The following is an 18,156-nucleotide window of genomic DNA, read 5'->3' on the forward strand; positions in this document are numbered from 1 at the left end:
CTACTGAACAAGACATGACCTCACTGTATCTACTGAACAAGACATGGCCTCACTGTATCTAGTGAACAAAACATGGCCTCACTGTATCTACTGAACAAGACATGGCCTCACTATCTACTGAACAAGACATAGCCTCACTTTATCTACTGAACAAGACATGACCTCACTGTATCTACTGAACAAAACATGACCTCACTTTATCTACCGAACAAGACATGACCTCACTTTATCTACTGAACAAGACATGGCCTCACTTTATCTACTGAAACAAGACATGGCCTCACTTTATCTACTGAACAAGACATGGCCTCACTTTATCTACTAAACAAGACGTGGCCTCACTTTATCTACTGAACAAGACATGACCTCACTTTATCTACTGAACAAGACATGACCTCACTGTATCTACTGAACAAGACATGACCTCACTTTATCTACTGAACAAGACATGACCTCACTTTATCTACTGAACAAGACATGGCCTCACTTTATCTACTGAACAAGACATGATCTCACTTTATCTACTGAACAAGACCTACTGAACAAGACAAGGCTTCGCTTTATCTACTGAACAAGACATGACCTCCCTTTATCTACTGAACAAGACATGACCTCCCTTTATCTACTGAACAAGACCTACTGAACAAGACATGGCCTCACTTTAACTACTGAACAAGACACGACCTCCCTTTATCTACTGAACAAGACCTACTGAACAAGACATGGCCTCACTTTAACTACTGAACAAGACATGACCTCCCTTTATCTACTGAACAAGACATGACCTCCCTTTATCTACTGAACAAGACATGACCTCCCTTCATCTACTAAACAAGACATGACCTCACTGTATCTACTGAACAAGACATGGCCTCACTGTATCTAGTGAACATGGCCTCACTGTATCTACTGAACAAGACATGGCCTCACTATCTACTGAACAAGACATAGCCTCACTTTATCTACTGAACAAGACATGACCTCACTGTATCTACTGAACAAAACATGACCTCACTTTATCTACCGAACAAGACATGACCTCACTTTATCTACTGAACAAGACATGGCCTCACTTTATCTACTGAACAAGACATGGCCTCACTTTATCTACTGGACAAGACCTACTGAACAAGACATGGCCTCACTTTATCTACTGAACAAGACATGGCCTCACTTTATCTACTGAACAAGACAAGACCTCACTTTATCTACTGAACAAGACACGGTCTCACTAACTACTGAACAAAACATGACCTCACTTTATCTACCGAACAAGACATGACCTCACTTTATCTACTGAACAAGACATTGCCTCACTTTATCTACTGAACAAGACATGGCCTCACTTTATCTACTGGACAAGACCTACTGAACAAGACATGGCCTCACTTTATCTACTGAACAAGACATGGCCTTACTTTATCTACTGAACAAGACAAGACCTCACTTTATCTACTGAACAAGACACGGCCTCACTTTATCTACTGAACAAGACCTACTGAACAAGACATGACCTCACTGTATCTACTGAACAAGATATGACCTCCCTGTATCTACTGAACAAGACACGGCCTCACTTTATCTACTGAACAAGACCTACTGAACAAGACATGGCCTCACTGTATCTACTGAACAAGACACGGCTTCACTTTCTCTACTGAACAAGACCTACTGAACAAGACATGACCTCACTGTATCTACTGAACAAGACATGGCCTCACTTTATCTACTGAACAAGAAACGGCCTCAGTTTCTCTACTGAACAAGACCTACTGAACAAGACATGACCTCACTGTATCTACTGAACAAGACATGGCCTCACTTAACAAGACATGACCTCACTTTATCTACCGAACAAGACATGACCTCACTTTATCTACTGAACAAGACATGGCCTCACTTTATCTACTGAACAAGACATGGCCTCACTTTATCTACTGAACAAGACATGGCCTCACTTTATCTACTGAACAAGATATGACCTCACTTTATCTACTGAACAAGACATGGCCTCACTTTATCTACTGAACAAGACATGGACTCACTTTATCTACTGAACAAGACATGACCTCACTTTATCTACTGAACAAGACATGAACTCACTTTATCTACTGAACAAGACATGGCCTCACTTTATCTACTGAACAAGACATGATCTCACTTTATCTACTGAACAAGACCTACTGAACAAGACATGGCCTCACTTTAACTACTGAACAAGACACAACCTCCCTTTATCTACTGAACAAGACCTACTGAACAAGACATGGCCTCACTTTAACTACTGAACAAGACATGACCTCCCTTTATCTACTGAACAAGACATGACCTCACTTTATCTACTGAACAAGACATGACCTACCTTCATCTACTAAACAAGACATGACCTCACTGTATCTACTGAACAAGACATGGCCTCACTGTATCTAGTGAACATGGCCTCACTGTATCTACTGAACATTTAAGTCATTTAGCAGACGCTCTTATCCAGAGCGACTTACAAATTGGTGCATTCACCTTATGACATCCAGTGGAACGGCCACTTTACAATAGTGCATCTAAATCTTTTAAGGGGGGGGGAGTGAGAAGGATTACTTTATCCTATCCTAGGTATTCCTTAAAGAGGTGGGGTTTCAGGTGTCTCCGGAAGGTGGTGATTGACTCCGCTGTCCTGGCGTCGTGAGGGAGTTTGTTCCACCATTGGGGGGCCAGAGCAGCGAACAGTTTTGACTGGGCTGAGCGGGAACTGTACTTCCTCAGTGGTAGGGAGGCGAGCAGGCCAGAGGTGGATGAACGCAGTGCCCTTGTTTGGGTGTAGGGCCTGATCAGAGCCTGGAGGTACTGAGGTGCCGTTCCCCTCACAGCTCCGTAGGCAAGCACCATGGTCTTGTAGCGGATGCGAGCTTCAACTGGAAGCCAGTGGAGAGAGCGGAGGAGCGGGGTGACGTGAGAGAACTTGGGAAGGTTGAACACCAGACGGGCTGCGGCGTTCTGGATGAGTTGTAGGGGTTTAATAGCACAGGCAGGGAGCCCAGCCAACAGCGAGTTGCAGTAATCCAGACGGGAGATGACAAGTGCCTGGATTAGGACCTGCGCCGCTTCCTGTGTGAGGCAGGGTCGTACTCTGCGGATGTTGTAGAGCATGAACCTACAGGAACGGGCCACCGCCTTGATGTTGGTTGAGAACGACAGGGTGTTGTCCAGGATCACGCCAAGGTTCTTAGCGCTCTGGGAGGAGGACACAATGGAGTTGTCAACCGTGATGGCGAGATCATGGAACGGGCAGTCCTTCCCCGGGAGGAAGAGCAGCTCCGTCTTGCCGAGGTTCAGCTTGAGGTGGTGATCCGTCATCCACACTGATATGTCTGCCAGACATGCAGAGATGCGATTCGCCACCTGGTCATCAGAAGGGGGAAAGGAGAAGATTAGTTGTGTGTCGTCTGCATAGCAATGATAGGAGAGACCATGTGAGGTTATGACAGAGCCAAGTGACTTGGTGTATAGCGAGAATAGGAGAGGGCCTAGAACAGAGCCCTGGGGGACACCAGTGGTGAGAGCACGTGGTGCGGAGACAGATTCTCGCCACGCCACCTGGTAGGAGCGACCTGTCAGGTAGGACGCAATCCAAGCGTGGGCCGCGCCGGAGATGCCCAACTCGGAGAGGGTGGAGAGGAGGATCTGATGGTTCACAGTATCGAAGGCAGCCGATAGGTCTAGAAGGATGAGAGCAGAGGAGAGAGAGTTAGCTTTAGCAGTGCGGAGCGCCTCCGTGATACAGAGAAGAGCAGTCTCAGTTGAATGACTAGTCTTGAAACCTGACTGATTTGGATCAAGAAGGTCATTCTGAGAGAGATAGCGGGAGAGCTGGCCAAGGACGGCACGTTCAAGAGTTTTGGAGAGAAAAGAAAGAAGGGATACTGGTCTGTAGTTGTTGACATCGGAGGGATCGAGTGTAGGTTTTTTCAGAAGGGGTGCAACTCTCGCTCTCTTGAAGACGGAAGGGACGTAGCCAGCGGTCAGGGATGAGTTGATGAGCGAGGTGAGGTAAGGGAGAAGGTCTCCGGAAATGGTCTGGAGAAGAGAGGAGGGGATAGGGTCAAGCGGGCAGGTTGTTGGGCGGCCGGCCGTCACAAGACGCGAGATTTCATCTGGAGAGAGAGGGGAGAAAGAGGTCAGAGCACAGGGTGGGGCAGTGTGAGCAGAACCAGCGGTGTCGTTTGACTTAGCAAACGAGGATCGGATGTCGTCGACCTTCTTTTCAAAATGGTTGACGAAGTCATCTGCAGAGAGGGAGGAGGGGGGGGGAGGGGGAGGAGGATTCAGGAGGGAGGAGAAGGTGGCAAAGAGCTTCCTGGGGTTAGAGGCAGATGCTTGGAATTTAGAGTGGTAGAAAGTGGCTTTAGCAGCAGAGACAGAAGAGGAAAATGTAGAGAGGAGGGAGTGAAAGGATGCCAGGTCCGCAGGGAGGCGAGTTTTCCTCCATTTCCGCTCGGCTGCCCGGAGCCCTGTTCTGTGAGCTCGCAATGAGTCGTCGAGCCACGGAGCGGGAGGGGAGGACCGAGCCGGCCTGGAGGATAGGGGACATAGAGAGTCAAAGGATGCAGAAAGGGAGGATAGGAGGGTTGAGGAGGCAGAATCAGGAGATAGGTTGGAGAAGGTTTGAGCAGAGGGAAGAGATGATAGGATGGAAGAGGAGAGGGTAGCGGGGGAGAGAGAGCGAAGGTTGGGGCGGCGCGATACCATCCGAGTAGGGGCAGTGTGGGAAGTGTTGGATGAGAGCGAGAGGGAAAAGGATACAAGGTAGTGGTCGGAGACTTGGAGGGGAGTTGCAATGAGGTTAGTGGAAGAACAGCATCTAGTAAAGATGAGGTCGAGCGTATTGCCTGCCTTGTGAGTAGGGGGGGAAGGTGAGAGGGTGAGGTCAAAAGAGGAGAGGAGTGGAAAGAAGGAGGCAGAGAGGAATGAGTCAAAGGTAGACGTGGGGAGGTTAAAGTCGCCCAGAACTGTGAGAGGTGAGCCGTCCTCAGGAAAGGAGCTAATCAAGGCATCGAGCTCATTGATGAACTCTCCGAGGGAACCTGGAGGGCGATAAATGATAAGGATGTTAAGCTTGAAAGGGCTGGTAACTGTGACAGCATGGAATTCAAAGGAGGCGATAGACAGATGGGTAAGGGGACAAAGAGAGAATGACCACTTGGGAGAGATGAGGATCCCGGTGCCACCACCCCGCTGACCAGAAGCTCTCGGGGTGTGCGAGAACACGTGGGCGGACGAAGAGAGAGCAGTAGGAGTAGCAGTGTTATCTGTGGTGATCCATGTTTCCGTCAGTGCCAGGAAGTCGAGGGACTGGAGGGAGGCATAGGCTGAGATGAACTCTGCCTTGTTGGCCGCAGATCGGCAGTTCCAGAGGCTACCGGAGACCTGGAACTCCACGTGGGTCGTGCGCGCTGGGACCACCAGATTAGGGTGGCCGATGCCACGCGGTGTGGAGCGTTTGTATGGTCTGTGCAGAGAGGAGAGAACAGGGATAGACAGACACATAGTTGACAGGCTACAGAAGAGACTACGCTAATGCAAAGGAGATTGGAGTGGCAAGTGGACTACGCGTCTCGAATGTTCAGAAAGTTAAGCTTACGTAGCAAGAATCTTATTGACTAAAATGATTAAGATGATACAGTACTGCTGAAGTAGGCTAGCTGGCAGTGGCTGCGTTGTTGACTTTGTAGGCTAGCTGGCAGTTGTTGACTTTGTAGGCTAGCTGGCAGTGGCTGCGTTGTTGACACTACACTAATCAAGTCGTTCCGTTGAGTGTAATAGTATCTACAGTGCTGCTATTCGGGGGCTAGCTGGCTAGCTAGCAGTGTTGATTACGTTACGTTGCGTTAAAAGAACGACAATAGCTGGCTAGCTAACCTAGAAAATCGCTCTAGACTACACAATTATCTTTGATACAAAGACGGCTATGTAGCTAGCTATGTAGCTAGCTACGATCAAACAAATCAAACAAAACAAGACATGGCCTCACTATCTACTGAACAAGACATAGCCTCACTTTATCTACTGAACAAGACATGACCTCACTGTATCTACTGAACAAAACATGACCTCACTTTATCTACCGAACAAGACATGACCTCACTTTATCTACTGAACAAGACATGGCCTCACTTTATCTACTGAACAAGACATGGCCTCACTTTATCTACTGGACAAGACAAGACCTCACTTTATCTACTGAACAAGACACGGTCTCACTAACTACTGAACAAGACATGGCCTTACTTTATCTACTGAACAAGACAAGACCTCACTTTATCTACTGAACAAGACCTACTGAACAAGACATGACCTCACTGTATCTACTGAACAAGATATGACCTCCCTGTATCTACTGAACAAGACATGGCCTCACTTTATCTACTGAACAAGACATGGCCTCACTTTATCTACTGAACAAGACAAGACCTCACTTTATCTACTGAACAAGACACGGTCTCACTAACTACTGAACAAGACATGGCCTTACTTTATCTACTGAACAAGACAAGACCTCACTTTATCTACTGAACAAGACCTACTGAACAAGACATGACCTCACTGTATCTACTGAACAAGATATGACCTCCCTGTATCTACTGAACAAGACACGGCCTCACTTTATCTACTGAACAAGACATGGCCTCACTATCTACTGAACAAGACATAGCCTCACTTTTTCTACTGAACAAGACATGAACTCACTGTATCTACTGAACAAGACATGGCCTCACTTAACAAGACATGGCCTCACTTCATCTACTGAACAAGACATAGCCTCACTTTATCTACTGAACAAGACATGACCTCACTGTATCTACTGAACAAAACATGACCTCACTTTATCTACCGAACAAGACATGACCTCACTTTATCTACTGAACAAGACATGGCCTCACTTTATCTACTGAACAAGACATGGTCTCACTTTATCTACTGGACAAGACCTACTGAACAAGACATGGCCTCACTTTATCTACTGAACAAGACAAGACCTCACTTTATCTACTGAACAAGACACGGTCTCACTAACTACTGAACAAGACATGGCCTTACTTTATCTACTGAACAAGACAAGACCTCACTTTATCTACTGAACAAGACCTACTGAACAAGACATGACCTCACTGTATCTACTGAACAAGACATGACCTCCCTGTATCTACTGAACAAGACATGGCCTCACTTTATCTACTGAACAAGACCTACTGAACAAGACATGGCCTCACTGTATCTACTGAACAAGACACGGCTTCACTTTCTCTACTGAACAAGACCTACTGAACAAGACATGACCTCACTGTATCTACTGAACAAGACATGGCCTCACTTTATCTACTGAACAAGACACGGCCTCAGTTTCTCTACTGAACAAGACCTACTGAACAAGACATGACCTCACTGTATCTACTGAACAAGACATGGCCTCACTTAACAAGACATGGCCTCACTTCATCTACTGAACAAGACATGGCCTCACTTTATCTACTGAACAAGACATGGCCTCACTGTATCTACTGAACAAGACATGGCCTCACTGTATCTACTGAACAAGACACGGCCTCACGTTATCTACTGAACAAGACATGGCCTCACTGTATCTACTGAACAAGACACGGCCTCACGTTATCTACTGAACAAGACACGACCTCACTTTATCTACTGAACAAGTCATGACCTCACTTTATCTACTGAACAAGACATGACCTCACTTTATCTACTGAACAAGACATGGCCTCACTTTATCTACTGAACAAGACATGGCCTCACTTTATCTACTGAACAAGACATGACCTCACTTTATCTACTGAACAAGACATGACCTCACTTTATCTACTGAACAAGACATGACCTCACTTTATCTACTGAACAAGTCATGACCTCACTTTATCTACTGAACAAGACATGACCTCACTTTATCTACTGAACAAGACATGGCCTCACTTTATCTACTGAACAAGACATGATCTCACTTTATCTACTGAACAAGACCTACTGAACAAGACATGGCTTCACTTTATCTACTGAACAAGACATGACCTCCCTTTATCTACTGAACAAGACATGACCTCCCTTTATCTACTGAACAAGACCTACTGAACAAGACATGGCTTCACTTTATCTACTGAACAAGACATGACCTCCCTTTATCTACTGAACAAGACCTACTGAACAAGACATGGCTTCACTTTAACTACTGAACAAGACATGACCTCCCTTTATCTACTGAACAAGACATGACCTCACTGTATCTACTGAACAAGACATGGCCTCACTGTATCTAGTGAACAAAACATGGCCTCACTGTATCTACTGAACAAGACATGGCCTCACTATCTACTGAACAAGACATAGCCTCACTTTATCTACTGAACAAGACATGACCTCACTGTATCTACTGAACAAAACATGACCTCACTTTATCTACCGTACAAGACATGACCTCACTTTATCTACTGAACAAGACATGGCCTCACTTTATCTACTGAACAAGACATGACCTCACTTTATCTACTGAACAAGACATGACCTCACTTTATCTACTGAACAAGACATGACCTCACTGTATCTACTGAACAAGACATGACCTCACTTTATCTACTGAACAAGACATGGCCTCACTTTATCTACTGAACAAGACATGGCCTCACTTTATCTACTGAACAAGACATGATCTCACTTTATCTACTGAACAAGACCTACTGAACAAGACAAGGCTTCGCTTTATCTACTGAACAAGACATGACCTCCCTTTATCTACTGAACAAGACATGACCTCCCTTTATCTACTGAACAAGACCTACTGAACAAGACATGGCCTCACTTTAACTACTGAACAAGACACGACCTCCCTTTATCTACTGAACAAGACCTACTGAACAAGACATGGCCTCACTTTAACTACTGAACAAGACATGACCTCCCTTTATCTACTGAACAAGACATGACCTCCCTTCATCTACTAAACAAGACATGACCTCACTGTATCTACTGAACAAGACATGGCCTCACTGTATCTAGTGAACATGGCCTCACTGTATCTACTGAACAAGACATGGCCTCACTATCTACTGAACAAGACATAGCCTCACTTTATCTACTGAACAAGACATGACCTCACTGTATCTACTGAACAAAACATGACCTCACTTTATCTACCGAACAAGACATGACCTCACTTTATCTACTGAACAAGACATGGCCTCACTTTATCTACTGAACAAGACATGGCCTCACTTTATCTACTGGACAAGACCTACTGAACAAGACATGGCCTCACTTTATCTACTGAACAAGACATGGCCTCACTTTATCTACTGAACAAGACAAGACCTCACTTTATCTACTGAACAAGACACGGTCTCACTAACTACTGAACAAGACACGGCCTCACTTTAACTACTGAACAAGACACGGTCTCACTTTAACTACTGAACAAGACATGGCCTTACTTTATCTACTGAACAAGACAAGACCTCACTTTATCTACTGAACAAGACCTACTGAACAAGACATGACCTCACTGTATCTACTGAACAAGACATGGCCTCACTTTATCTACTGAACAAGACATGGCCTCACTTTATCTACTGAACAAGACACGGTCTCACTAACTACTGAACAAGACATGGCCTTACTTTATCTACTGAACAAGACAAGACCTCACTTTATCTACTGAACAAGACCTACTGAACAAGACATGACCTCACTGTATCTACTGAACAAGACATGGCCTCACTTTATCTACTGAACAAGACACGGCCTCAGTTTCTCTACTGAACAAGACCTACTGAACAAGACATGACCTCACTGTATCTACTGAACAAGACATGGCCTCACTTAACAAGACATGGCCTCACTTCATCTACTGAACAAGACATGGCCTCACTTTATCTACTGAACAAGACATGGCCTCACTGTATCTACTGAACAAGACATGGCCTCACTGTATCTACTGAACAAGACACGGCCTCACGTTATCTACTGAACAAGACACGGCCTCACGTTATCTACTGAACAAGACACGGCCTCACTTTCTCTACTGAACAAGACCTACTGAACAAGACATGACCTCACTGTATCTACTGAACAAGGCACGGCCTCACTTTATCTACTGAACAAGACATGACCTCACGTTATCTACTGAACAAGACACGGCCTCACGTTATCTACTGAACAAGACACGACCTCACTGTATCTACTGAACAAGACACGACCTCACCAACTATTGATTACATTGTGGGAGGCAACCCTGTCTGTTTAGAGCATGGGTGACAGGGGTGTCAAACTCATTCCATGGAGGGCCTAGTATCTGCAGGTTTTGGTTTTTCCTTTCAGTTAAGACCTAGACAACCAGGTGAAGGGAGATCTATACTAATTAGTGACCATAATTCATCAATCAAGTACAAAGGAGGAGCGAAAACCTGCAGAGACTCTGCCCTCCGTGGAATGAGTTTGACACGAGGTCTAGAGAGTCTAGTACCTATCCATCTACAGTACTATAGGCTTTTAATATAATAATAATAATATCAAATTCCATTTAGCAGACACTTTTATTCAAAGCAACTTACAGACAAATGCGTACATTTTTTGTCACGATACTCCCTCTCCGGCCTCTAGGTCATCAGGCTGCTGATTATCCCGCACACCTGTCACCATCGTCCCACGCAACTTCGCCTCATGACACTCACCTGGACTCCATCACCTCCTTGATTATCTTCTCTATATCTGTCACTCCCCTTGGTTCTTTCCTCAGGTGGTATTGACTTTTTATGTCGGTGCGTTGTTTGTGTTATGTGTTTATTGTTTTATTTCATTATTAAAACACTCACTCCCTGAACTTGCTTCCCGACTCTCAGCAAAGAAAAAGAACACAAGGTTGACTAAGAAAAGAAAAGCAAAACCTTACAGTGCCTCCCCCCCCCCACCCCACCCCCCACCACCAGGCAGGCTCCTGACGACCCAACGGTACCGGAGGGTGGAAGGGGCAGGCGGGGGAGCAGAGGTGGACGCCTACCTCGGGGGCGAGGTCCGGCAGGCTGGTTCGACGAGGTCGTGGACTGACACAACGTTCTGCGTCGATGCTGATGTCCAGTGGGTCTGTTTGGGGGTCGAACCCGAGGTCGGGGAGCGGGACGATCTGGACGGTAATGGTGAAATGCCTGAATCATCTCTGGGTCGAGGATGTTTTGGTCGGGCACTCGGGTCTTCAGGCCCATAACCTTCCCAGTCCACTAGGTAGTGGATGCAACCTCTCAGGCGTTTGGAATCACGAATGTCCCTTCTGGCGTAGGCAGGTTCCCCTCCGACGTCCAACATTGGGGGTGCACTGCGGGTTGAGACTGGAGGATGAAGAGGACTGTAGGTGACTGGTTTTAACAGAGACACATGGAAGGACGAGGAGATTTTATACTGATGGGGTAACAGGAGGCGGTACGTGACAGGGTTGATGCAATGGGTTATCTTGAAGGGACCAATGAAGCGAGGACAGAACTTTTTGCAGGGAGGCGGAACGTGAACTGTAAAGGCGGATGTCTCTGGTAGAGAGCCACACACACTGTCCGGGGTGAAAGAGTGGCGTAGGCCGGTGAGCTGTCTCCCATACCCGCTCACTACGCCGAAACCAGTCGTTCAACAGCTGGAACAGTACCAGGCTCCGTCTCCCAGGGAAACATGGGGGGTTGGTAACCAAGGACACACTGAAACTGAGTAAGGTGGAGGGATGAGTGCATGAGTGAGTTCTGAGCGTATTCAGCCCAGGCCATACACCGACGCCAGTCGTGTGGAGAGGCAGAACATTGTTGGCGGAGGTACTTGCCTATTTCTTGGTTCAAGCGTTCCGTCTGCCCGTTGGTCTGGGGGTGGTACCTGGAGGAGAGGCTGAGGGCGACCCCCAGTCGGTCACAGAAGGCTTGCCACCCCCGGGAGACAAACTGGGGCCTGCGGTCAGAGACGATGTCCTCCGGAATCCCATACAGACGGAACACCTGCTGGAACATACACTCCGCCAATTCCATGGCGTTAGGTAGATGAGGAAGAGGAACCAGACGACACATTTTTGAAAAACAGTCTACCATGACAAGGATGGGGGTGTTACCAGAGGATTCAGGAAGGTCTGTGATGAAGTCTACAGCTACAGGGGGGAGAACAAGTATTTGATACACTGCCGATTTTGCAGGTTTTCCTACTTACAAAGCATGTAGAGGTCTGTAATTTTTATCATAGGTACACTTCAACTGTGAGAGACGGAATCTAAAACAAAAATCCAGAAAATCACATTGTATGATTTTTAAATAATTAATTTGCATTTTATTGCATGACATAAGTATTTGATCACCTACCAACCAGTAAGAATTCCGGCTCTCACAGACCTGTTAGTTTTTCTTTAAGAAGCCCTCCTGTTCTCCACTCATTACCTGTATTAACTGCACCTGTTTGAACTCGTTACCTGTATAAAAGACACCTGTCCACACACAATCAAACAGATTCCAACCTCTCCACAATGGCCAACACCAGAGAGCTGTGTAAGGACATCAGGGATAAAATTGTAGACATGCACAAGGCTGGGATGGGCTACAGGACAATAGGCAAGCAGCTTGGTGAGAAGGAAACAACTGTTGGCGCAATTATTAGAAAATGGAAGAAGTTCAAGATGACGGTCAATCACCCTCGGTCTGGGGCTCCATGCAAGATTTCACCTCGTGGGGCATCAATGATCATGAGGAAGGTGAGGGATCAGCCCAGAACTACACGGCAGGACCTGGTCAATGACCTGAAGAGAGCTGGGACCACAGTCTCAAAGAAAACCATTAGTAACACACTACGCCGTCATGGATTAAAATCCTGCAGCGCACGCAAGGTCCCCCTGCTTAAGCCAGTGCATGTCCAGGCCTGTCTGAAGTTTGCCAATGACCATCTGGATGATCCAGAGGAGGAATGGGAGAAGGTCATGTGGTCTGATGAGACAAAAATAGAGCTTTTTGGTCTAACTCCACTCACCGTGTTTGGAGGAAGAAGAAGTATGAGTACAACCCCAAGAACACCATCCCAACCGTGAAGCATGGAGGTGGAAACATCATTCTTTGGGGATGCTTTTCTGCAAAGGGGACAGGACGACTGCACCGTATTGAGGGGAGGATGGATTTGGCCATGTATCGCGAGATCTTGGCCAACAACCTCCTTCCCTCAGTAAGAGCATTGAAGATGGGTCGTGGCTGGGTCTTCCAGCATGACAACGACACGAAGCACACAGCCATGGCAACTAAGGAGTGGCTCCGTAAGAAGCATCTCAAGGTCCTGGAGTGGCCTAGCCAGTCTCCAGACCTGAACCCAATAGAAAATCTTTGGAGGGAGCTGAACGTCCGTATTGCCCAGCGACAGCCACGAAACCTGAAGGATCTGGAGAAGATCTGTAGGGAGGAGTGGGCCAAAATCCCTGCTGCAGTGTGTGCAAACCTAGTCAAGAACTACAGGAAACGTATGATCTCTGTAATTGCAAACAAAGGTTTCTGTACCAAATATTAAGTTCTGCTTTTCTGATGTATCAAATACTTATGTCATGCAATAAAATGCAAATTAATTACTTAAAAATCATACAATGTGATTTTCTGGATTTTTGTTTTAGATTCCGTCTCTCATAGTTGAAGTGTACCTATGATAAAAATTACAGACCTCTACATGCTTTGTAAGTAGGAAAACCTGCAAAATCGGCAGTGTATCAAATACTTGTTCTCCCCACTGTATGTGGGACCAAGGTCTGTGAGGGATTGGCAAAGGTTGAAGCTTCCCCGAAGGGAGATGACGAGGGCTTTTGGTTTGGGCGCAGACTGGACAGGAGAGTACGTAATCCCTTATGTCGGATGCCATTGAGGACCACCAGAACTTCCGGGATAGAGGTTTGGTGGTTCGTGTAATGCCCGGATGTCCTAACCCCAAGGACGTGTGACACTATTGCATCAGTTGGGGTCTAACAGCTGCTGGTACGTAACTCTTCCCAACTGGTGTCTCAGGAGGAGCCGGGTCAGAGGTTAGGGCTTCTTGTATGGCAGAGTGAACCTCCCACTGTACCGGTCCCATAATGCAAGAGGAAGGAAGAATGGGTGTAGGGTCTGAGTTACTGGTCGGAAGGTCAAACTGTCGGGAGAGAGCATCAGCTTTTACGTTTTTCTTTCCAGGGATGTAATTTAAAAAAATATATATTAAATGATTTTACCCCTTTTTTCTCCCCAATTTCGTGGTATCCAATTGGTAGTAGTTACAGTCTTGTCTCATCACTGCAACTCCCATACGGACTCGGGAGAGGCGAAGGTCGAGAGCTATGCGTCCTCCAAAGCACAACCCAACCAAGCCGCACTGCTTCTTGACACAATGCACATCCAACCCGGAAGCCAGCCACACCAATGTGTCGGAGGAAACAGCGTACACCTGGCGACCTGGTCAGCGTGCACTGTGCCCGGCCCGACACAGGAGTCGCTACCAACTATAATAAGTGATAATGGTATCAATGAAGTCAACTCTGTGTGTGCAATCTGAGGAACTGAGAGGAAAGTTTTTCTAAAATAATGCATCTACATCACTGGTAGAATAGTTTCAGTCAACACACAACATATATTCCTTTTGTACAATTCTGTATTAGCCTGACTACCCATCCACATTGCTCCAGCCAAACACCACGTCCACTAACGTTTCTTCTGTGCAGCAACCAATAGAGTAGTGGAATTAAATTCAGGATGAGTCGTCAGGCAAACTCTGTATGTGCAATACACAGGAACTGAGAGGAATCTAATAATGTATGCTTCATGGGTATCCACTGTTATGCAGAGGTAGAAAACGTGTCTGTCCAGAAGTTTGACCATCCCATCTGTTATGCAGAGGTAGATAATGTAATAATTCCATCCTGCCCTCTATATTTTCAGATAATGATGATCAGTAGCTCTAGTCTATGCGGCTGCAATTAGCCAGGGGAAGAAGTTACAGTATCTCTAGTAATAATAGATGTAGAATCCCCCTATGGAACATGATATAGTTTAAGGGAGGTGACCTGTAGCCAAACTAAGCAGTGGACATGCCAATCATAAAAGAAAACCATACAACGGACCGGTAAATCCTTTTAATAATATATATGCCTACAGTAATACTGTTATATGCCATTTAGTAGACATTTTTATCCAAGTGAGTGCATATTTTACACATGTATTTTAGTATATGTGACCCCAATGGAAACCAAACCCACAAACCCAGCTGTTGCTAGCACTACACTCTTACCAACTGACCAACACCGGACCACAAACTCACATTCATTCAACAGTGGTTCTTGGGTAACACTGTGTGGGCTATAACATGTGGTTGTGTGCATTAGTGTGTTTATGTGTGAAGGGGCAAGCCCGGTGCTTGTGTGTGTGTGTGTGTGTGTGTGTGTGTGTGTGTGTGTGTGTGTGTGTGTGTGTGTGTGTGTGTGTGTGTGTGTGTGTGTGTGTGTGTGTGTGTGTGTGTGGTAAGTCAGGACGGTTGATACTTGCTGCTGACCTGTTTTTGTGGGAGGTTTAGGACCCTTCTTTTTCAACTCAGCATTGAGAGGAGATTCAGGCATCAGAGGGGCACTAAAAGGAGGAAGAGGGAAAAAACTAAATTGCTCCTTAGCTACTGGAAATAAAAAAGCTGTGTGTGTGTTGCATTTTCCAATGGATGGTTATGGATGAATAACCCCCGCCACCCACTTTCTCAGCAGTATGATACTGTTGAATCATCACAAAACGACACAGTATAAAAGGTTCAGAATAGGTCTTTAAGATGGTAATAGCAGAGAGAGCAGGAGGGGATGGAAGTTGAGGGTAGGGGGGCACACAGTCAGCTGTAAAGTAAAGTACCGGAACACACACACAGGCTGGGTGGTGCCAGTCGGGTGCCCTGGCATGCGTCTGCATGAGAGGAACACACACACACACACGATGGCAATGGAGAGACCCTGTAAAGTAAAGTACCCCTACCCACGTACTCACACAATGCGTGCCAGTCGGGTGCCCTGGCATGCATCTGCGTGAGAGGGAGAACGAGCCTCAGTGCTGTTTCTCTATCCTGCTACTCTTTTATGAGTAAACATGTCCAATTACACTGATCTAATGGTGCCAACACACCTCAAGCAGCAACCGGTTTAGTGAATGGGGTTTGAACCACACATGCATGTAAGTTATTGGTTTGAAACAATGTGGGTACAGGGCCCAACCGTATAACTTTCTGTTTAACCCTGCAAAACCATCCATACATACCATGGTTACATAATTGTGAAATGTACATCTTATTTTTCACAGTGCTGTAAGGTCAAGCTGAAGACAGTTTACTGTCAAAACTTTGGTTGTTAATTGTATGGCATAAGTGCAACAGTGTCTAACTACGTATTTTTCTTTGTAAAGTCTTGGCCCAACATGAGCTCAGACATTCTTTACAGTTCACACTTTATTCATTACAGATTACACGGTCTTTGATGCACAGAGACTCTCATTTGTTAGAGATGTTCACAGGGTTTGTACAGACAGTGGCAAGTCAAATTCAAGGACTTCCAAGTACTTTTTCACACTAATATTTATTTTCAAGGACCACCTAGTGCAAACCCTGTGTCCACTATACAGATATACCCTCCACCCCAAACAAGGTTTCCCCAGAAGTTAACAGAGGTACACACACACAAACACACACCTGGGCATGACGGAGAGCCCCTCCAGGTGCTGACAGAGGTTGTCCACGGACCCTGACCCCAGCAGTCTCACCTCCAATACAGACACCAGGGCCTCAAATAGAGAGGTCACCACAAAGATCATCTGGAGGAGGGGGAGAGAGAGAGAAAATGAAATTATGTCAGTACTGTACTGTGACTGAACACTTTTACTCTGTGAGGAGCATAGGTCATTGACAAATGTACTGTATGAGAAGTACTATATATTAGTGGTGTGAATGTTTAAACACTTAAACGAAATTAGGATCCTTAACGTTAACAGGCTGACCACACCACTCGCGTTGCAAAATAAATTTAGAAATCTATATTATTCAATTATCGCAACCACACTGCTCGCGAGCATCTGCGTTGCCAAGGGCTAAAATAGAAGTCAGTTCTATTTGTGACGCAGATCGCGCTGCAAGTCCTGCCTTTCCTATCTCTTCATTGGTTTATAGAAGCAGGTACCCACGTGCCATCTCCTCATTGGTTATACCCACGTGGGTGACTGAAAGACGAACGAGGTTAGTGGCGGTAATGCACCTAATTTATGAAAGTTGCCAATCGCAATATAAAGTCAAGAGAAGAAAAAGCCAAGAAAGAAACGATTTGGTTGACTGTTTTATGTGTGGATTCATTTTCGGGAATAGAGGACCTTGTGCATTTCAGGTAAAATAACAACTCAATGTTTATATCCCAGGACAAATTAGCTAGCAACAGCAAGCTAGCTAAATAGGACAAATTAGCTAGCAAGTGCAAGCTAGCTAGCTAAATTGCCATAAATGTTTAATGCTTTTCGACCTGTCCCCAAATTAATGTAATTGGTTCAGAGTTTGTTTTGATATTTTAACCTGCGTGTCGTGATCGTGTTTGGTGTGGGGGTAAAAAAAAAAAAGATGCACGATGGCGCACGCGGCAGGCGGTTTGGGTTCCGTGTTAACGTTAAGAAAAATCCTTCATGTAGATGCAGAAAGTAAAGAGCATAGTGGGTCAATTTCCACAACAACTAAGAGCGTTCAAGCACGAAGCTCAACTTCTCTGCTGTTTTGGTGCCCTGTCTACCACGTGCACATGCGCAGATAAAAATCAAATCAAATCAAATGTTATTTGTCACATGCGCCAAATACAACAGGAATTACAGTGAAATGCTTACTTACAAGCAAGCCCGTAACCAACAATGCAGATTTAAGATTTTTTTGTTTGTTGATATAACAAATAATTAAGGAGCAACAATAAAATAACAGCAGCGAGACTATATACAGTGGGTTCTGGTACAGAGTCAACATGTGGGGGCACCGGTTAGTCGAGGTAATTTATACATGTAGGTAAAGTGACTATGCATGGACAATAAACAGAGAGTAGCTGCAGTGTAAAAATGGGGGGTGGGGTGGGGACACTGCAAATAGTCCGGG

The 18,156-nt window shown here is 45.7% G+C and overlaps 1 protein-coding gene across 1 annotated transcript in view; it reads right to left on the bottom strand.

The window, feature by feature from the left end:
• Positions 1-18,156, bottom strand: part of wdr27 (WD repeat domain 27) — a 274,954-nt gene that overhangs the window by 237,968 nt on the left and 18,830 nt on the right. The window contains exons 12-13 of the mRNA XM_071409311.1: positions 16,729-16,850; positions 15,562-15,635 (exon numbers count right to left, since the gene is read on the bottom strand). Coding sequence (XP_071265412.1) covers positions 15,562-15,635; positions 16,729-16,850 — 196 coding nt within the window. The remainder of the gene's footprint in view (positions 1-15,561; positions 15,636-16,728; positions 16,851-18,156) is intronic.

This window comes from Salvelinus alpinus, chromosome 7 (genome assembly GCF_045679555.1).
Source record: "Salvelinus alpinus chromosome 7, SLU_Salpinus.1, whole genome shotgun sequence".
Taxonomy (NCBI): domain Eukaryota; kingdom Metazoa; phylum Chordata; class Actinopteri; order Salmoniformes; family Salmonidae; genus Salvelinus; species Salvelinus alpinus.